Source organism: Taurulus bubalis (assembly GCF_910589615.1).
Source record: "Taurulus bubalis genome assembly, chromosome: 1".
Lineage (NCBI taxonomy): Eukaryota > Metazoa > Chordata > Actinopteri > Perciformes > Cottidae > Taurulus > Taurulus bubalis.
In genome coordinates this window covers 11,179,555-11,202,625 of record NC_136589.1, presented here as the reverse complement: position 1 = coordinate 11,202,625, position 23,071 = coordinate 11,179,555, and the positions used below count along the sequence as shown (strand labels likewise).

The 23,071-nt window shown below is 42.2% G+C and overlaps 1 protein-coding gene across 2 annotated transcripts in view; it reads right to left on the bottom strand.

Moving 5' to 3' along the window:
* Positions 1–23,071, bottom strand: part of atrn (attractin) — a gene marked incomplete at both ends in the record, with an annotated part of 130,817 nt that overhangs the window by 13,844 nt on the left and 93,902 nt on the right. For both annotated transcript variants that reach the window (XM_079230781.1, XM_079230782.1), the window contains one exon: positions 3,201–3,308. In XM_079230781.1, coding sequence (XP_079086907.1) covers positions 3,201–3,308 — 108 coding nt within the window. The remainder of the gene's footprint in view (positions 1–3,200; positions 3,309–23,071) is intronic.

The following is a 23,071-nucleotide window of genomic DNA, read 5'->3' as shown; positions in this document are numbered from 1 at the left end:
GACCACGAAATATGAAGCCGATCACTATCTGATCAGACGAGTCACATTGAAGTGTCAATGAAAGCCATAAAGACAAGAGCAACCGAGGTCGATCCTTTGGAAGTGCAAAGCTAAATCAGTGCAGATTATTGTTAAAGATTATTGTTGTATCCGTTGGGGGATACAACAGAAGCCCTCAGGCCACACCCACACTACTACGTTTCCATTTTAACACGCACATCCTTTGCTACGTTTACACCGAGCTTCCACACTGAGGCGGAGTTTTAGAGCACCGAAAACGGAGGAGTTTTCGAAACGATGAGGTGGAGTGGACTCCCGCGTTCACTACTGGATTGGGTCTTAGCAGTTACGATGTGTCCTCCCCTGATTTGCACGCCCCTATCACATTAACCTTTTCCGAAAGAAAAACAAACAGCCAGGTCTACCAGTGATTCATTTCAACATGGACGACAAATTTCAGGCGAAATCTCTGGTCACTCTTTTCGTCCATTGCCGTTCTTCTTCCGGAGTATTTTCTGCAACTAAACCAACTGCAGTGTGTAGAAAACCTGCTTCCTGATTACACCGCCACGTGCACGGCCAGTGGAAGTGAATGGTCATGTGATGTGCGTTTTCAAAGGTTGCCGTGTGATAAATACATCAGGCAACAAAGTGTTGCAATGGATTAAAGGGTCTATTTCCTAAATCGCTCACTCTCTCTCACACACACACACATACACTTAATTGCCTAGGCGCCTGAGACTCTGATACAGCGGAGGTGAAAGAAGCTTCGTTTGTAGAGCTCACAGCTATGGGAAAACAAATATATATTTTAAAATCTAAAGCGCAGCTGGCAGTTTTATGGGAAATAGTGTTCTACCTGTGGTGGCAAATTACTGTGACGGATTGTGTTTGCACTTAATCTCCTTAAGTGTCGGGACAAAGAAGTCATTTTTTATCCAGATCATCATTGTTGATAAGGAGACCTTTCAGACGGTTCTTATCTCCCTCTATTCTTCTGACTGTGACTGCATTAATCCCATTGTTAGCAGACAGCAGGTGGTGGTTCCCTCGTTACAAGGAAGTATGTCTTGTTTACTCCACTGTATAAATCTGATGGGTCTGGTTTCCTCATCAGAAGATGCGTACTATTTAAGCTGTATGACTTCTCTCTCTGCAGATACAATTAAATATATTCAGAGAAGACAGGTTTCTTTATTCAACACTTCCAAATAAAAAGTGCCGATAAAAACAGCAGGGTTTGTTTTTTTAATGCTGTAGGCAGAGCAAACTCAAATAATGTTCATCTTCACACATTGAGGTGGCCGGAGCTTCAAAGAACGATATCTCTCAGCCTCAGCATGACCAGATACCATTATTGGTTAGAAAATGTGTTTCTTTTGTGATTTGGAAGTATGGCAAGCAACTTTTCTTTCTTTTCTTAGTAAAGAAACACATGGAAATGTATCATCTCAATCCAAACAACAACAACAGCCACTAAAGGGCGAAAATGTGACACGTGACATTTTTTTGCTTTTTAGTTTGGGCTTCAGACTTTGGCATTCCTTATTTGATGATTATTTTATTCACTAAAACGTCTAGTTTATTACTCCTTTGTTTTTGTGAGACCCAAAAACTAAAAGTGAGGTGCTGTGTCTGGTCTTTGGGGGTGTTAAACTAATTATTAACTAATGAACCTTCATTAACTTGAACCCTCTGACCTGGTGTAATACAATACAGTCCCAACAGCAGTATTAGGTCTACATTTAGATCGATTTAAAGTCTTTCACTCTGAATGGCTTTATTCCACACATCCATATTGACAGATTTCGCTACTTTCTCTGTCAGTGTTTTAAAAACACAGATGGTCCAATGCACCAAAACCAGGCTGTTTTTTTTTTTTTTTAGATGAATCATGACTTTTATAGTGTTCCCTAATGTTCTTAATTTTCATGCCAGCAAACATTTCTTCAGCGAGCAGGCGTTAAAATAATAATTTCTCTTAAAAATAAAGACTGTCTCAATGTTGGCATGAAACTCTTATCTCCCTTCAACGTATAGTGTCTTAATCTACACGACTTTACTCTCATCTGCATGTATTTAACTCCAGGGTTAACTGAATTCCTTCTCATTACAATTCACAGCCTACTCTCAATAACTGTCTGTAACTGTTATAATGCGCCGTGCTACTCATCAGCAGCCCCCTTTCATCATCACCGGGCCCTTTGCACGGTCCCAGCAAAATGCACACTGCGGTGACCCTTATCAGGTGTACTACACCTGCACCACACTTCAAACTCTATTCACTCCTAAGTGAGCTTTCTTGGCGTGTTGAAAACTAATGGAATCAACTTTCAGACTGAGAAATGATGAAAAAAAGATGGTGTGAATATCTATCAATACACACTCTGAGACATACGGGTTCCAAAGGGGTTCCTCCTGAAGGGGTGAGGTTATTTGCAAGACCTACACCCAGAGAACCCTTTTTGGTAGGAATAGTTCTTCAGGGATTGTTGAAAGCATGGGTCTGAAGGAAAAATACTCTTACACTCGTATGCAAAATATATTTAATAACTTACCAACGTGTCGACATAGCAGTCTACTTCAGGGCAAAAAGGATTTGTTTTACCTTGAAAAAGTCTCATGTCAAAATGTTGGTAAATAATGAAATGATCAAATATCTTCTTCAGGGTGAAAATGGAAAGTTCAGAATCTACGATGTGTAATATTTTAACTCTAGTAACAGGAGAGCAGGAGCCTTACAAAACATTGGACCTGAAGTTTTGGAATAAAACTCAGCACTTCAACATTGGTGTGTTTGCTCATCCGAACATCCTTTAGCTGGAAAGGTTCTGGAAAGAACCTCTAGAGAGGCTTTTGGGTGTAATCATCACACCATAGAAGGTTCTCTGTAGAACTTCTCATAGTGGGATGTGAGTGGAACCTTTCACAGACGGTTCTAGGTACAACCCTTTATGTTGGGCTCGACGTTGAACCCTCTGAAACGGCTCCACCAGGGTTTTATAAAGGTTCCGCTAGGAACCCAAAAAGCTGTCCTGTCGTTCTCAGAGAGCACGGCGGACTGTAATCACAAACTGCAGTCGGCAGGCACAGGGCCGAGCTCCCACAGATGATGGACGGAGCTTCCTGTCAGCCCTTCTTGAGAGCCATGCTCTCCGGGGTTTGTCGGTGATTGCTCTTAGAAAATAGGTTGCGCTCACCTTGACATTTCCTCCTATCAGGTCAGGTGGCTCGTCATCCGTCTCCAGGGCAACGTTGATGGTGGCGAAAGGCCGGCTGGCCATCTGTTGCATCTCCCTCAGCAGTTGCTAGGGAGGAGGAGGAAGAAGAGGAGGAATGCGAAGGTCAGTGACGGATAAACACGGATTGTTCATCATTCGGGCTTCTATACTTTTTGTTGGACACCTGTATTGTGTTTTATAAGCACATTGTTTTGCTTTTGTAGTTGTCAGATGAAAATAGTAGAGTGAAAAGTATTTCTCAGTATTTCCCTGTTAAATGTTGTGGTGCATAATAAAGTAAAGTACCCTTTAAAGTGTACCTGAGTAAATGTACTATAAACAAAGCTTCTCCAACCCTGCAAGGCGGAGGAGTCTCATTCTGCTCCGATGTATATCATGGACCTTGGCCAGAGGAAGAGGAGGGAGGTGAGTGGAGAAGGAACAGGAGCCGAGGAGAGAAAGCACCGGAATAAGGCGAATTAGAAGAGAACTGGGAGAGGGGAGAATGAGGATCGTAATGACGTGAACGATGCAGAGGGAGAGGAGAAGAGGGAAGGAGACAATGAGGGGAGTGAAGGAGGACGTAAGCCACAGAGACTAGAGTAAACAAGGCGATGCAGCGTGTCGTCGACTGTCAACGCAGCCAAAGTGCTATAAATAGAGACCCGACGTCAATTTTCGAGATCCGAATGTAAGCGGCACACCTGTCGAAACAGAACAAAAACACCTTCAACCTTTGCACAACAAGAAGAAACGGAGTCAAACGTGTTGGGAAAATTAAAAAAAACAACTCATCTACCCGTAATTGATAGGTTGTGTGAAATTGCATCTCAGAGCGCTTCCGCACATGAAGGAAGTGACGATGGAGAGGGATGCGGTTGATGTGTGAGGAGTGTTTAAGTGTCGACAAATGTCAAAAGGAGCTCGACCCGATCCGTTGGCCTCTGTCTCATTAGAGATAGTTTTTTTGGCAGAGAATAGGGCAGCCGTGCAATTCAACATGAAAGCACTGTAGAATGTATCACACATAGCTTTTCTGTGTCGATACATGTTCATGAGGGGGTGCATGACCTCCTGGTCGACGCCTCAACAGCTTGTAATCATTCTGCTGAGCGTTTTATCCCTATGTGAGGGTGTCTATTGACTTGTTCGCCTTTTTTCTCTCAATTAAATGCCTTATAATAATAATAATAAGGGTTACAAAAATAGCTTGAGAGAAAGTATCTTTCTTTTAAAGCAAAAAAAAGAAAAGAAAAAAAGATTTACATTCTACATTTAATGTCCTGGGCTCTTTTTGTGGAGCAAGCCAGCTCATTAAATTCCTGTATGTCTGTTGGTTGTGCGCCTGTAGCCAAATCTCACAACGCTCCTCTCTGTTGTAACAGCTGGGCGAGGAGATGAACCTTTAGTCCCTGAGCCACTACTTATAAAAAGGAATGATTTCCCATAGAGGGAATGTTCTTATTCACATTCTTGCTGACTAATAAATGAGGTTGATACCGTATTTTATGTCTATTAAACACGAGGCTACAGCCAATGGCTGGTTAGCTTAGCAATAAAGACCCGAAATATGGGGGAAGCTGCTAGCCCGGCTCTGCACAAAGGTGTTTCCAAACCTTTTTTGCTTTTATATGTTGTTTGATCAGGACACAACAAAAAAGACAAACTTGGAGTCTTGCCAATACTGTGAGTGAGGTTATCTTTGACTGAGCCAGGCTAGCTGTTTCCCTCCGTTATCAGTCTTTATGCTAAGCTAACGTCATATTCATAATGAATCGACAAAAATGAGAGCGGTGAACAGGCGGTAATATTTGAAGCACGGGCTCAGCAAGCCTCTACATATGGTGGCCAAAGTAGATTTTTGGTGGCCCAAATGTGTAAAAACAATGTAATATGAGTAGGGCTGCAACAACGAATCGATAAAAATCGATTAGCAAAAGTGTTGGCAACAAATTTCATTATTGATTTGTTGTGTCGCGCGATTATTACGGCAGTCATAAAGTCGCGGAGAAAAAAAAAAAAAAAGAGCGGAGCAGAGCAACTGGCCGCCAGCGTGTCTGAGATTGGAGTGAGACACCGAGAAATGCTGAGGTCGTGATCTTAGCAAAAATAGAACATCTTGGATGTGACGGGTCGAGTCTTGGCCAATCAGCGTTAAGATGTCTACAGCGGCTTCATTTCCCTCAAACTTGTTTTTAATCAGCTTGCTATCACGTTAGCTAACGTGTTTGGGTTGTGTATTGTCGTTAAAGTTACTTTATGTTCCGTTACAGTTCAGTCTTGCTTGTAGAAAACCGTAACGTGGTGAAACATGCCGTCACCCCCCGGTCTGGTTCAGTTCACGCTGTCACTCGTTAACGTTAAACCGGCACACCAGCGGATCTGGCTGCAGGTTGTTTTTTTACTCAAAGTAGACTGAATCAAATCACGTAGTTGGGCTTAGCCAACAACGTCATTTCGTGGTCGTAAGAGGCCCAGAATGAAATAGTTTAAGGAAGAGGACTCTATATGTAGCGCAGCTTGATGCAGAGCTGAGATGAGGTGGAGCTGGGCCTGGAGGTTTCGGTCCAAACAGACGTGAGAGGAGCAGTGCAGCTTCCCACTGTCCCAGTGTTTCATACATATTGATAAAGCAGGGTATGCTAAAGCAGCCTCTGCTCCAAGGAGATCAATTACAGTAAAAAAAAAAAAAAGGACTCACATTTGGCAGATGTAAAGCATACATGTGTATGTTTTTAGTGTTAGTCCATTTTTATTTTTTTTTTTTTAATTAACAGCTCAGGGATGTTCAAGGAGCAACCTGTTTGTGCTTTCTGAATATGTTTTGCACTGTCACTTCTGTTTTTGAATAAAGGGTTGGAAATGAATGATTTTTGGATTTTTTTTGTTTTTTTATCCGATTCATCAATTAATCGAAAAAATAATCAACCGATTAATCGATTATTAAAATAATCGTTAGTTGCAGCCCTAAATATGAGCAATTTAACGCACTTTAACACAACCTCAATCCTTGGTGTCTATCTTGTTATCCAACTCTCGGCAGTTAAGCAAATCTTCCGGTCACATTTTAAGTATAATAACGAGTCATTTGTCATATTTTTTAATTACAGCTGCTCAAATACGAGTATAACCTTTATTTTAATTCATTTCATGGTTGTTTTTTTTGACAGTTCACAAGAATAGCGGACCAATTTTTCAGACATTACTTGTAAATGGGACGGCAATCATTATTCCTGACATTTTATGTACCAAAGGATGAATCCATTAATCACATTGGCAGATGAATCGGTAAATTATTCATACTGCGGCCACTTTAATGTCATCTGATAGAAGATGGTGCATAACCCACTTGGAGTCTGCCTGAATTAATATTGAGATGTTTTAGTGAGTTAATTAGCAAATTTGCAAGTTAATAAAACATGAAGCTGCTTAATAAAACAAAACAGAATTAGAACTTATTGTGGAGGCGATTAGGAAATGACAAACTACAACCAGACACTATAAATACAAAACAATGCGGTGCGTAATAGTAGAACAATAACGGCTATGAAGTATGAGTGAATCCAAGCACAAAGCCTCATTACCGCTCACACGAATATATAAACAGGCGTGAAGCATCCGACGGGCCCGGTCCAGCGCCTCGTCGCTGTGCACTCTCTTCGCTGCCGCCAAAGCAGTCAAACACGCGGCGACAAAGGAACATGCAAATGAGCAACTCATTGTGCCGAGTCCCCGATTTGTCATGATTAGACATCCCACTGTGTGACGCATCCGAGAGCCAAAATATGTAGCCCTTGTGAGTGCGATGACTGCTGGGTGTGCAGCAACACAGCACCCTGGGGACTCTGCCATCTTGCACTGGAGTCTGGCTCGGACACAAATTACTACCTATTAACACTAACTCTGTTTAAGTACTAATAAATTCTCTGACTTTCTGGCCGACCAACCAAAGACAGAACTCAACGCTGCTTCTGGAAGTCAGGTTTCACTCCGAGGTATGGTCACAAACTTATACTCCTAATGACATAAAGAAGTTCTTGTGACTTCATTTCATAGTGACTCAACGGGCCGAGCCGGACAGTGGCATATTGCTGTTTGGCAAGAAGAAGAATAAGAAGAGTGAATCTGCATGCAGACAACAACCGTTATCATAATCGGAGCTCCTAGATAAGCAGAAAGCAACATAATTGATTTACTGGATAAAGAGCAGATGGAGGAGCATCTGAATGTTGCAGTAAACAAACTTTGAAGATTCAGTCCACCTCCCTCAGCCTCTCTGCAAACTGCCGGGTCTTTTGTCTAACGCAGCGCTAACCTTTGTTTAAACAGTGACACCCGGCTGAAATCATGTGCAGCTGCAACTGTCCTGTTCGCAATAAAAAAATTATTTCCAAAGGAGTTTCTTGCTCAAAGGCGTTCAGAGTTCTGCAAGTTTCATCGAGCTGAATTTAAAACATTTAATTTTTATGGACAATTAGAATAAAACATAAAACCAGAAAACTACACTTATTAAAAGGGAGAGAGACATGTTTTAATGTGTTCCAAGACAATTTAATCTGTCTCTTGGTGGAATTAGATTTTATTTGTTTTTACAAACATGTTCACTAATTTCCCAACTTGGGGACTTGGGGACAGCAGAACAAGCTGTAAACATAAAATGTTATTATTATTACTCCACAAAGTGGTTCGCAAACTTGTTGGCCGTCGGTTGCCAATTACACATCTTGCAGATACATAGCAACATTATTATTTATTTTATTTAGAATTGTGTTTCTTCGCACCTGAAAATGTCCAAAATTCACTTCCCTCTTTTTGCTTTATTTTGGTCTCCACCATCTCCTGAGGGAAACATCTGGCCATGTTTTTGCTGCTAAATGCTCCCCTATGCTCCTCTAACAGACAATATGTAATGCAATGTCTCAAAAAGGAAGACACAAAAATGGTTGGACCACGAGACATCATTAGCTACTCCTGCCAGGAAAACTCCTAATTTCTTTCTCCCCCTCTCTTTCTCCTCTTACAAAAACAACCTCCCTTATGGCTCCACTAAATTGGCATAAATACTTACAGGAACGCTACAAGACAGACTGCCCTGCACCGTAGCTACGAAACGCACCCCGCAACATTAGATCCAACAATCGTTGTTAATTTCTGTTTGTTCAGTGTTTGAAGTTCTGTCCGCCTGTCCCGATAAGCGTCCCTAAATAGAAATGTAGAATAATAACAACACCAAATAATGTAATCTAGTTTCGACTTGCACACGTAAAATAACTGCCTGCTGCTACTGGAAATGAGTTTCTGAGTCTGAACAAAGAAAACATTTGAGGGCTGTAACATGACATCAGCATGGATCCTGTATCCAGAGGCCACAACCCAACAAGATGCTTAACAACAAAACAGGTAAAAGGGTTAAAGAAAATGTCGTCAACATAGGTCTTTTTTAGCAAAGTGTTGGAGCTCATCCGGTTTTCATATGATAACATTTTACCCTCAAAATCACCTTCTGAGGTTTGGGAACATGGCCACATGACTAGAATGGAGTCCAACATGGCAACAAACATGTTGCTACATCACCAGAATTCAAAACTGAGGTTTGTGATCAAGTTGTTAATGTGGTCGACAGGACTGCAGGCCAGAATCTGCCCAGGATGAAAAAATAAAAAACAGTCCAGAAGAATGAATTGGCGAAAACGAACTGGAGAAAAGTTCTGCTATAGTTTTGTTATAAGTGATGATTTTTCTAAACAAAGTCCTCAAATCTACAATGTACAGTGCTGTCCCCAATGATGACACTGAGCAGTTGGTCAGAGAGGTAAGAGAGAATGTCTGATGACAGAAAGAGACCGGTCCGCCACCATCAAGTTACGGCGGCGTGAGAATTCTGAGCACAGCCGTCTTGGACCGAGTCCTACGGAAGATACAATTTGCACAAATCTCATTAGGCCGTGCTGTGAGTAGGCAGCTGCTGTACAGCAAACACTCAGCGCTACAGAGATAACCAGAAGCCAGAGAGAGGAGTTACAGTGCAAGTCGCCTACTTCTTAAATTGGCTCTTAGTTTTTTCTACAGGGTAGTATGTGTGTGTGTGTGTGTGAGAGAGTGAATATCTGACTGTGGCAGAGCTAACTGTGCATAAATAAACCTAATTATGAGAAGTGTGCATGGAGATGGTGCGCACACACACACACACACACACACACACACACACACACACACACACACACACGAGAAGGTAGTTTGGAGATACCTGCACATAAGCAGTCATGTACGTGTGTGTACATTTTCATAAATGCTAATGAATTCACACAGAGCGGAATTGAAATTGGAAAATGGCTCGAGCTAATGGGCCTGCAGGTGAAGTTGCCGTGTTTGAATAAAATAATAGAGACATGAATACTTAAACAATGATATGCAACAGCATGAGTGTGAACACACAAGCACTAAAACAATTATATATAAATAAATGTAATGTATGCCTTGATTTCAGCTTCGTACATTTCTTTTCAGTTGTCTATAATGATCGCCTGTGGGGAGATCATGTGTTTGCTTGTGTGTGTGCGTGTATCGTCTGTCTGTCCACAGCTAATCCTGTTTACTGGAGGACTCGTCAGCCTGCTATATTGTGTGCTCATATGTAAATGTATGCTCAAAGACCTCTGGTGGTTGCAGTGATTCACAAATAAAAAAAAAAAAGTTTGGTCTCATTTTACCGATAAAAAAGAAAAGACGCATATCCAGTGTCTGATCGGATGGGTTTTCATACCCCACATGTTGTGATCCACTAAAGTTAGGCAGAATACAAGATGAATACATTCCCGTCTAGTTTTTTTTGTTGAGTGAGATTCAAATTTTCTAGTTTTTAATGCATTATTGGTTTTTGACTACTTGGAGCCTGAATAATAAGCTGCAAACACAATATTGTCTTAGTACCACAGACTGTAATAAGGCTTACTTACACATTCATGTAATGGATGCAGTATTCAGTCTCCTGTAAGCTTCAATTTGCCTCGATTTGGTCTCAAGAAGGAGATATCTGGCTCTTCAGGTGCTAATTGCTCCACTATTGTCAACAGCAAGGCGCTAACTTAGCTTTTCAGATGTTTGGGGCTGAGCAGGTCACGTATACTGGGCTGATCAGAGCTTTTTCACTGAAAACAGCTTCTTGTTTTTCTTGCTGCAGCTGAAAACTGCCGAGAGCAGTGAGACCGAACCAAAACAGTGGAAGTTGCAGAACTAAAGGAAATATATAAATATTTATACAATATATTGATCAATAATGACAGAAATCGCAACATTCTTAGAAGAAATGTGTGGATTCAGAGATGGTCGCATTCCCTCTCCCATGTACGCACTCACACAAGACGTCGGAGGGAATTGTGTGTGAGCGCTCTCAAAGTGAGCAGCAGTGTGCTAAAGAGATTGAGTGCGTCAGCAGAGCGCACAGAGGGGAGGGAGTGAGGGAAAAACGAGAAGAAGATGAAGCAAGATATAGGAGAGAAACAGAAGAGAAGGAAAATGATACACAAAAGAATGAGGGAGGATGTTTGAGAGGGACGAGTGACAACAAAAAAAAAGCGAAGGGGGGAAAGAAATGGGAGCAGAGAGAAAGACAAAGGCGTTCAAAGAGTTGGCCCCTGGGAAAAGAGGATGGAGTGCCGGATCGCCCGGGCGTGCAGAACACGCACACACACGCACGCACACGCACTCTCCATCAAGTCGTTTATTTATTGATGTGTCTTTTTTTTTTTTAAGAAGAAAATGCTGTCGGTGGAAGAGCTCTCAATCATCCTTCAGCATCACTGAAGGAAAACTGGAGTGAGTATCATGGGGGGGGGGGGGGGGGGGGGGGGGGGGGAGGAAGGAGAGGAAATCTTCGCCTGTGAAGCGACGTTAGCTGCTCGCTGCTTCTCCCTCGCTTCATCTCTCCATCTCTCCGGCGGTGAGGTGGGTTGTGGAGGGCGCCTGCTGTGAAGGCTGACAAGGGAGAAAGGCTTTGATCCCTACCTCACTCGCTTCGCTCTACGTCCTTTTTGTCTCTCTTCCTCTCTTTTCCACCTCAGTCCCACAAGACACCCCATCCCCTCTATCTCACCACCGGCCTCCTGTGCACCTCTCCGTCCATCTCACCCTCCCTTCTCCGCCTGAGCCGGTCAATCTCCTGCACGCGCCGCACATAACTCGGCGACTGCACCGCCGCCCGCACAATGCTGATCAATACTCCATCAAAGAGGAGCGGACAATCAACAAAGCGAAAGGAGACACGAAAAAATGAAAAGTAAAAAAAACTTCAGAAAGCTCGGAATGAGATGAAGGTGGGTTAGGAACAATACAAAAAAACACAACCTAAAAATGAAGCAATAACTGGCAAGATTCACTTGAGGAGCATTTCATCAATGCACAGGGTGAACGCTCACACAGGTCTCTGGTCAGATAAAAACGCTGAAGTGTTATGTTGAATTGGATCACTCGGAGAGGCCGAGATGCCTTAAAGTGTGAGTGATCTGTGGCAGAGTTTGTGTGAGAATGGGAGCCTCCCCCCCCAAAAAAGAAACAGAAAACATTATGAGTAAAAGTAAGCAGAATCCCAGCTCCTCTAACATGTCTGTTTTCTACAAGAGCTGTAGAAAAAGAATCATTCAGTCAGCATCCTTATGGATGAAAGTAGGTGCTGTTGAAACATTTTGTTTCTGATAGTCCCTGATAGCCACTAACGCTTGAAGCACACCTGGAATGGCTCTTCGGCTTCTTTCTGCTTTGTTTGCAGATTGGATCTAAAATATGAACAACCAAATCAATGCAGCAGGTGTAATTGTGACAGACACCCCTAAAACCAAACTCTGATTCGTTTAAACGTATCCACCGTGTTATATTTAATACTCCGGGTTCGGTGCCAGTGCTTCGACATGTGTGTCATTTTGACTCTATCCTTTTTACCACATTGCATTGTGCGAATTTGGTTTTGTGCTCAGATTTTAATTGTGCTTTTTAAATTCTTTGCAAACTGTGCCACTGCCTAACCCAAAATTTACATTTTTAATACAGCATAAGTAAAAAAGAAAGAAGAAAAAAAGTAGAAAGATTTTCTGCTGAATCAAAGTGTTTCTACTGCATGTTGTGAGTCTCTAGCCAGAGTCTGTATGGCAGCAGCAGCAGTAGCAGAGGAAGGTATTAAACAGACATGAAGGTGTTCATCATTCTTCAACTTGGAAACAGGTTACAAAAGGTTTCTAAGGGTAAGACGAACGGACGAGGAGTCTTAGAGGTACTCAGATCATTACGGAGGCCCTGAGCTGAGAGACATTCGATATAAAATAGTTTTACTTCATTATCATCATCATTAGAAAAAATAATCTTAATGTAACTATCCCGGCTTTAAAAATGACGACAATAACGTCAGGATTAGCAAAGAGCCCTCGTCATCAGCATATCATTAGTTTTTGGGTTTTGACTCGCATCATAAGGCATAAGCTGCCGTCTCCAGATGCCAATTCTTCAAGATAGTTTGCGACTCAGTGTGCAACGATCCATCGATCCGGATCCTATCAATTCAATGATCTAATATCATCGATGCAAAGTGAGAAGAAAAAAAGATACATGTACATAGATATTTTTAAGTTCCCATGGCGACGGCCAGTAAAAAAAAAATGGGCAAATCATATTTTCTTGTGAAATGGAGCTGTGATATCGTCTAACATCAATCGCAGGAACTAAATTAAATAAAAATGAAATTATTGTCTGTGACTTTCACAACACGTAATGTGAGAAGGTTAAGCAGCGCGAGCTTCAGTGTGAGACTCGGCCCTCTGTGTTGCCATGGATTTCCTTTGATAACGCACAGATCAAAAGGAAAAAAGGAATTCCATTTCGTGCCGACCTTAACCTCCAACATATCATACGTCTTCTGAGTGTGAACAAACCTGCAATAGTGGGCAGTTGTTTGACTTCAGAGTGACAGAAGAGGAGGAGTGAGGCGGTTCGGAGGTTAAAACAAAGGGTGAACCATGATGGAGGTGATTAGACGGCAACGCGAAGATGAAATGAAAAGAAGAAAAGTCAAGAAAGTGAGATGAAACAGAATAAAAAAGGAGCAGGGGTTTGACAAGAGGTTGTGGGCTTATCATAAACCCTGCAACCCTTCCCATGATGGAAGGGTGGGGGGTGTTGTTGCCAGGCCGAATGGGGGTCACCCACAGTGCACTGGGGTTGGGACCATAAGCCAGCCTGTATATAGGGAGCAATAAGACACTGGCGCTGATCCAAGCTCTAGTTATATGCACCGTCTCCGTGGAATTAAGATTAGTAGGGTTTAGGAGCATCTTGGGAACTCTGAGAGACAAAGACGCCACGTGTTCACACACACACGGCGAAAGATCACCCGAACGCACATAAAGGTGCAATGACACAAAAGCAAAAGAAAAGGACGTGAGAAGCGGCTACAACGCAATGCAACAAACCTTTAAATTACAGTATACCGTTAACCATCAGAGTGTGAAAAAAAGTTTTACTGACATCGCTATCCCGCAATATTCAGTAAAATATGTTGTCAGGTAGGGCTGCAACTAGCGATTATTTTAATAATCAATTAATCGGTTGATTATTTTTTCGATGAATCGGATAAAAAAAGCATTCATTTCCAACCCTTTATTCAAAAACAGAACTGACAGTGCAAAACATCTTAAGAAAGTGCACAAACAAGTTGCTCCTTGAACATTCCTGAGCTGTTAATTAAAAAAATAAAATTAAAATGGACTAACACTAAAAACATACACATGTATGCTTTACATCTGCCAAATGTGAGTCATTTTACTGTAAATGATCTCCTTGGAGCAGAGGCTGCTTTAGCATACCCTGCTTTATCAATATGTATGAAACACTGGGACAGTGGGAAGCTGTACTGCTCCTCTCACGTCTGTTCTGACCGAAACCTCCAGGCCCAGCTCCACCTCATCTCAGCTCTGCATCAAGCTGCGCTGCATATAGAGTCCTCTTCCTTAAACTATTTCATTCTGGGTCTCTTACGACCACGAAATGACGTTGTTGGCTAAGCCCAACTACGTGATTTGATTCATTCTACTTTGAGTAAAAAAAACAACCTGCAGCCAGATCCGCCAGTGTGCCGATTTAACGTTAACGAGTGACAGCGTGAACTGAACCAGACCGGGGGGTTACGGCAGGTTTCACCACGTTACCGTTTTCTACAAGCAAGACTGAACTGTAACGGAACATAAAGTAACTTTAACGACAATATACAACCCAAACACGTTAGCTAACGTGATAGCAAGCTGACTAGCTTCCATTAAAAACAAGTTTGAGGGAAATGAAGCCGCTGTAGACATCTTAACGCTGATTGGCCAAGACTCGACCAGTCACATCCAAGATGTTCTATTTTTGCAAAGATCACGACCTCAGCATTTCTCGGTGTCTCACTCCAATCTCAGACACGCTGGCGGCCAGTTGCTCTGCTCCGCTCTTTTTTTTTTCTCTCCGCAACTTTTTGACTGCCGTAATAATCGCACGACACAACGAACCGATACTGAAATTTGTTGCCAACACTTTTGATAATCGATTTTTATCGATTTTATTGATTCGTTGTTGCAGCCCTATTGTCAGGACATCGGCATTTATGCTTTATGCTTGCCGAAATCTTGGGCGAAGGTAAATTATAACGTCATCATGCAGACCCGGCGCTATGGGCCGGCCTTGGGGGGCCGGGCCCGCCCTGGACGGACAAGCCTGTCAGTCACTTATCACACGTAAAAAAAAAAAAAAAAACGCAACTCTCTGTCGCCGGCGACAGGAGCTGTCACAGGAGGTAATATGCAAACAGGATGCAAAACTTACCGTAACTCCTCAAATATTAACGCCATCGACGTAATTCCAACGGATTCTGAACACTAAGAAGCGTAGCTTTCCAATGCCATGCGGTAATGGTATAGAAAAACGGCGGCGAGCTTGTCTGTGGGGGAGGGGTGGAAGAGCGCAGGCGAGAGAGCAGGGAAGAGAGTTTGACTGGCTTTTAAGTTTTCACTGCATTTTGAGTGGTGTTTTCTTTGGAAAAAATATGTTGTGGTTGTAAATAATAGTATTAGTATAGTTTCTGAGAGTTCTGCCACTTGCTGGCCCATCTAAACCCCCCACTAAAAGCCACTTTTCTATCCACACAAACACAAAGAAGGACAGTGGGAAAAGGACAGGCAGAAAGTCATTTTGGGGAGGAAACAGTGTACTAGCTGCCTGTAAAAGCCTGTCTGGATGTTTGAGGAGGGCAATAATGGGTTATGTCTTCAGCTGGACAGGAACTGCTTCAAGGAGATAAACAAATCTCTAAAACGCCTGGACACGGACACATATAAAAGCCTATAACATGGACATTGAATGCTCTATGCAAACAAAACAGTTTGAGAATATGTAAAATAGGTTACATTTCATTTCTGTAATCTCAGAAGCTTTGGTCATGTTAATTTTCAATTGTTTAGAAGAGAAATATTATACAAATTCAAATACATTTCTTAACCTTATATTTTTTACAGTGTTTTAAGCCTTCATAACATATAATAATGACAAATACTTCCCAGATGTTTACATTTCTCCTGAAAAAATGAGCAAAATCATTTTGAGAAGGACTTAACAAAGAAGTTCAGGAGTGAATGGAGGGACACTGATCTACGCAGATTTCACTTGGCGGCCAACCATCGTCTCCCGCTCTACTAATGGTGAGTTATCTGGTTTTATCCAGCCTGCTGGCCCTATGGACTATGCTAAATGATTGGTTGTAGGCCTGTGTGTTTGTTTTTTCTTGGAAAAACAAACATGTAATGCAAAGCAATGTCTTCTTAATTTCTGTTGTAGGCTAGCTGTTGGTAGGCCCTTTTCGCCATTGCTGAGCTGCTGTGCTCCGCTCTGTTTTGGACAAACACCGGACAGTGTGTTGTTATCGTTATTGTTGTTAATGTTGTTGCTGGATGTCTTAGGCCTAAAAAGGTCTAAAATTATTAGGCTATTTTTGAAATGTCTTGTTGTGGCTGAATCTGCTATCTGCTGATCTTTCAATACAATATCTTTTGGGACTGATGTGTTGCTTGATTGCTGTGTTGATTGATTGCCATAGGCCTACGGTTCATGTCTAATTCTATTGGGTAGGCTACCTGCTCAGCTGGCCTATTTATTAGCTTGTGAGATTCTAAATAATACCGTCTGTCACTTTTTTGTGCCGGAGTTCGATTATAGGTGAAAAGTTTAACTACTATGCTACCATAGGCTGTAAAAAAAAAAAGTGCCCCCCTCCCCCAAAGCAACGTAAGGCCCCCCCGCAAATCAGTGCCTGGCGCCGGGCCCGTCATCATGTAATCTCGTAAAATGTAGTGTTGGTGAGAAACAGTAGTTGGAAGGAGATGTTTTCACAGCAACATAACTATAGAGATGAATTATGAGCTGTTTAAGCTATAAACAGCTTGTAATACATAATTCAAACTACTAATGACAAAACTTTTATTTCCTAATCATGTGAACTATGTGTGCCTTTATGAAAAAAACACTTTAAATGATGATAAAGTAAAAAAGGATCACATTTAGAATATTGGATACACAGACTTCAGAGCAGTTGAAAGGATTGTTTGGATGGTGGCAAAAAAAAAGCCTGGAGCCTTGTGGACCAGCTGCTATAATCAAAACAGCAAAGGGATCCTTCCTGATAAAACCATATCTGCTGTGGACTGTGAAGGAATGGAGCTGGTCGGCTAACACTGTTGCAGAGGTAGTTGGGCTGCCAGTGCTGCAGAGGCCCCCTGATACTTTTTCATCACGTTTTGATGAATCTGCATCCTGTCAGGTCCCGAGGAGACTCTTGTTAGCTTCACTATGCGGCGGAAGCCATTAACAGGGGCTCCTCTCTGCGGAGGATGCATGCGCTCCCAAAGATTCCCAGCCTTCTGTGCGAGTGACCTTCACTGCTGCCTCCTGCTCTCTCTCCCTCGCTCTTGTCATCTCAACTCCTCTCTCCTTACCTTTCACTCCAGGATTGATCACCTCAGAAGTAAGCCTTTTGTTCTTCGCGGTGGTGCAGTGAGTGCTGACCTCAGGAGAGAGGAGGAGATGGAAGGCAGCTCTTGTGGAATCCTAAAGCATCGCTCTGGTTAATCTACAGGGGCTTCACCGCGCTATAAAGAACACAGTTGACGTTGCTGCCTCCGCACACAGGAAGCAGTTTTCATTTACGTCTGCAATCCTTAGTTCATTTGAGTCATTATCTGGAGCTGAGGCAACGCTGATAGCTTCCTTTTTGGCAAAGTCATCATGTGCCACCTCGCTCGGAGGAGGAACTAGCGACTCGCAAGGGATGCACAGATCGGATCTTCTCCAGATATCGATACCTGGGTACCGATACAGAGTCCTGATCAGGTACCAGTGTTTAGCTAAAAGCCTGTATGCCTCACTGTGGGGAAGAGACTGGCATCAACATTGCTTTCCCAAATAAAGAAATATATTATAGATCCAAATTTAGTAAATTGTTATCTATAAATAATAAATTGCACACCAGCAACATGGTATAAACATCTTCAAACTTAACTGTTAACCTTTATAATGCAGCAATAAATTGGTCAAAACTTAAACGGGAATCAACATTCCAGTATATAATGTATAGTTTATAGATATAGAATTGCATAGATCGGCCCCATTGCCACGATACCCAATTCAGCTATTTGAGTAAGTATCGGCCTGTGATTTCCACAGCTTACTGACAGATACTACAATATTCTATTGACTTAAGCCCTTAAACGTACGATTCCCTGCTCAGTTTTTTGTCTTGCATCATTTGGAAGCTGTTTTAGACTCATATGGTCGGATCAGCTTTGGTTTCAAGGGAGAATTTCGCTGTTCAATCATCTCCAAACTGCAGCACAGACTTTCATTAGCTTTGCTTTAAAATCATAATTTTTTACGGCTTAATGCTGTTTCGGGGGAACTGCAGAAAATTTGTGCAGTATTGTTTTTTTATGGGCAAGTTATGAGCAAATGGAATAAGAGGATTTAATGAAATGTTTCTCTAAATGGAGTGAAAGTGTAATAAAATCTGATCCTGTGATAATACTTTTCCTGATGATGTAATATATCATTACATTATAAGGACTATGAGTTCTCCAGTGATCCTAATATGTCTGGAGAGGTTATTGTATTAGCTGCTAATTGACCACATTAGCATGTTTTATTACTACAGCTCTGGCCCATTTAAAAAGCAGCACAGATTCCTACATCATCAGCACACCAAGAAAACGCAGGGTCACCCGGCAGCAAGCTGCAGGGGGAACACTGTGGCGGAGTATCTCGAACAAGACGCTGCTGAAGTGCATTGCCGGTGGGACGAGCAGCGCGTGAGCCGACAGCTCAGAGTGGCTAAGTGTGAGGGACGGCGGCATGAGGGGCGGGCAGAACGAGCAGACAAGTGTGCAGGCTGGGGTCACCTTGACCGATCCATCGCTCCACCTCCAGCAGGGAGAGAGACCGTGTAGGACAAGGGGCGAGAGAGAGGACCGGTTTCTTCCCACTTAATAGCACTCCGCAGTGGGGGAGATAAGGTGAGGGCTCTCCTGTGGTGTGGATGCAGCCACAGCTCAATCGGTGGCAGGCGGCAAACCTCCGGTTCTGCAGAGTGAAGCCAATGCGGAAACTTAAGAGTTTTCCGGTTTCTGTGTGAAAATGACTCTACTTCTACTTCTTCTGATTTATTCCCTCAGTAAACATTGTAAACATGAGTGTATGGTCTCAATCACTCCTTTAAAGTCTTCCATAAAGCAGAGTATGCTTCAGGGCAGGCTTATTGTGATTGACAGGTCACTGCTGCTACCAGACACGTATACGGCGTCTCTACTTCACTCCTTCGCAGACCAAATATGGTCACTTCAGTTCACTGTTGCAAAAAAACAAAAAGGCAAAAATAGAAGAGGTGAACCGTTTCTTTCCTCAACTTGTTAAAGAAAAACTTGTTGAAGGAAGGTAGAAAGTCTTTGATTCCATTTTGGAGACTGCAAGAAGACAAACGAACCACCCTTACAGCAAAATAAGCTATTAAATGAAAGTAAATTCATCACCTGCATAATTCTTACCCCACATTCTCCCCGGAGTGCCAAGTGGCGCTCTGTTGCGCAGTCAATCACGAAGAAAAGTTCAGTTTGCTTGTGTTTGTGTTTCGGGGAGAGGAAGGAGCAGCAGGGGAGATAATATCTGCATTTTGTTCACACGCGGAGCAAGAAAACAGACATTTCTTAACCCACAAGTGACAGTTACAAAGTAGTTAATAAAGTGCTGGGGATGTCTCAAACAGCGAGGAGTGTCCCAAGTTCTTTATATTTCATAAAATCGATGATGCACTTCTGCAGCACAGTCCCAGCGCAGCACACTGTGCCGCTGAGCCTCAAAAGCGACCATGGCCTCAAAAAAAATCTGCCTCCAAGGCCACAATTATTCTTACCGCGTGCAGGTTGAACCCAATTTCAAGGGTGCACAATAGGAACACGGATCCACCTCTGGCTTCGGACAGCATTACAACATTTATTTCAAGGGACCAAGAATATCATGCTTCCTGAATTTATAAGGATCTTTTTTTTTTTAATCAAGTAGCCTTTAATGAGGAGAATGGTTGTATGAGCCTGACCACATGAGCTGAAATAACAGCGAAAGAGTTTGAGTGGGTAAAGTTTACCTGCAACAAGCCTCTACATTTGGGGAATGTATTTGGATGGGACAAATGATACATTTTGAGGAATTTATGACCCTAGAAGCGACTGTCGATTTTGCATGACTTCTTTCTCGTGTTTTGTAGAAATTCAGAAAAATTCTGATCCAAAAATATAACTTTCTTGCAACAAGAGGAATCAAAATGAACACAAAATAAACACGTGCAGCTTCCAATTTAACCAAAACACTGGAGGGAAACCAATTGAACACAGAAATCCTTCAACGATATTACCAACCCAGCCAATGTGCTTTAGGTGTGGTGATGGGCGAGTCGTGAGAAAGGAGGTCCTCCAGCTCACCTCCGATATCTGCTCCTGACCCTCCAGCAGTGTCATCAGAATACTCAGAAAAACGTGTACAAGTTTTGTTGGATTTTATAGCTTTGGCACCTTTTTTTTTTTTTTTACACTATTATATTATATTCATTTCCATCTGGAGGGATGATACAAATTTATCTGATTATTCAAAATTAGTGTTTGCCCCCGGGCCGTGTTAGTCCAGAGCAAATGAGGCTAAAAGTGAAGGTTTAGCCGGATCAAACGCCGCTCTGCTTGGGGTTTTGCTGGAGTCTAATCAAACATTAAACATTATTTCAAAAGTGTTACAAAAAGGGCACTGTTAAAGCCTACTGCATATTATCAAATATTAAGTTAAATTAAGTATAAATAATCTGTGATTTGCTGAGGATCGAGCTATTTACTACACTCATGGACATGAGTGGGTAAAATAAGTATTTTTCTTATGTAAAATATATTTGTTTTGTTTACAGCTTTTAAACATTAGATTTGTACATTGACGTTATATTTCTTATTTTATTTTTGATCATTGGTCTTTTTTTAATACATACTTATATTGTCATGTCTATTCCTTACTTTTATCTCTCCAGCTTTTTTGTCCATTAGTACGATTATGAGAGAGGCAAAACAATTATGTGTCAGCTTCATGTGCCTCCATTCTTGGACAATAAAGTAAAAAAGAACTAAGTTTGTAACGTAGCAAAGTATAGAAGTTACTTAACGAGCCCACGGTAAAATAAGTCAACGTTGAGTTTGTTGCATGCGGGACACAAACAGCGGCCTCCTGGGTGAGAGTCCGTTTGACCCGTCGAAGCTCCAATTCGCTCTACTTTCTCGTTCTTTACACCATGTCCGTTGCTCTGATCGTCTAATAATGACATGGATGGGTTTACTTTGGAGTTAGTTGAAAGCCTGATGCGTCTCATACAGACGGGTGCCTGGAGACCCTTGGTTGGACGCCAAGCAATATTGCTGTCATGAGTTATTGTCTGATATGTTAAATGTCAGTCGTATAGTCTCCGATCTTCCACTGCCTTTCTTTTAGAAAAGCTTAATGTTTGGCGAGGCTGCCTTCTGCTTTAATGGCCGTGAACTGTGAAAGACCCTCCCGTTGGATTTTAGAACAGCATACCCTTGGTATTGTTAATTAATGATCTTTATAATCTAGCTAGTAATCTCACCTCATTACATTCTGGTCTTTGGTATTTCAACTATTTCGCTGTGTTAGTCATTATTTTTATCATTTAATTGTATTGTTCTCATTGTTTTATTCATTGTTATGTTGCATGTTGTGCTGCTGACACTGTTTATTGAGGATTTTATACCACTACCACTCCCACTGACCCTGGTCGTTTGGGAATGCAGTGAGGTTTTAAATAGCCGCAATGATTGCATCAGTACTGATATTGTTTTGTTTTGTTAATTATTTAGACTCAACTACAAGTAATTTTCCTCCATTTTGGCAACAGTTTGTTGACTGTTCTTTTGGGAAGACATCGCAGTTGGCAGAAAATTCTCCATTTCTAGTTATTGGCGGTCGCGACTCGTGAACGACTTTTCACGCTCTCTGCCGAGTTCAGTTTGTTAATGTCGGTCATCTTTTTTGACCCATTTGGAATAGAGAACAAAAACATGTGGCATATCAAGCTCTGGCCCTGTGTACCAAACTGCTACCAGGGGAGGGATCCAGACATTCACTCTCTGGATTGTGATGTCGAACACTCCTGGCAAGCAGAAGTGGAGAGGCACAGAGCCGCGGCGTATTCCCACTACTCTAAAATTATAATGTATGACAGAGCATCATGGAGAAGTGCTCGGTGAGGGCGTAACAGCTGCAAAGTAAAGGTGGAAAGATTTTTTATTTTATTTTTTCCCCTTTCTTCCCTGCTCATGTGTGAACCGCATTCACAGCTAGCCATCTGCTTCTGGGACCGGAGTGTGCAGGTTCAGGAGCTGCCACGCTGGTTGAGAGGGTGCTCCTCATCATCCTCGTTTTGGATGATTCTGGAAACTAATTTGATGTGGTGCTCCACTGTGCGTGCTCAGTGATATCTTCATTGTATTCCAGGACTGTGCTCATTCAGAGGACGCCGGTGCCAATCTCTCCCACTCTACTGCGCTTTTCACACCAAACCATCTGCTGTAGACCTCGGTGCATGTGTGTGCATGTGTGTACGGGGTCGAGTGAAGTCTGTTGATGTTTCATGCGTGTTTATGAGAGGAATTATTGGGGAAGGATTCTGAGAAAGAGAGAGACTGTGGGACCGATTATGAAGATGTCATTCATTTCCGACTCCGCTGCCCATTCCGATCCACGTGTTCTGTATCAAACAGGGATGCAAACACACGTGCGGTGGAAAACAGAGAGCACACTGTCATACAATGGTGTGACGAAGGTGTTTTATGCCTAAATCAATTCCACAAGGATGTGGAGCACAGCCAGCAAGTGGGGGAAACGTTGCCAGATACAAATATTTTGGCTGTAAAAGCTTAGATTTAGAGGCCTCCGGCAGATTGTAATGCCACTGTTCCATCATGTACACTGATCCTAATCGCATCTTAATGCATATGTGAACGAGTCTGTCTGCCTGTAGTATCTGTAAACATGTAGTGAAACAAGGAGAAATAGGCCTCCAGTGCGTTTTAGCTCACACAGTCTCTTAGTATTCAGGACGGTTCAGAATTTTTGTAATTAAGAATCATTAGTCTTTATTATTTATCTATTGACACCCGGACTGTAAGGTTCATGATGGTCGTATTATTTTACTCAAGAAAACTTAAATGCACTCTTCATCGACACGATTAGACGAGGCTATTTTAGAG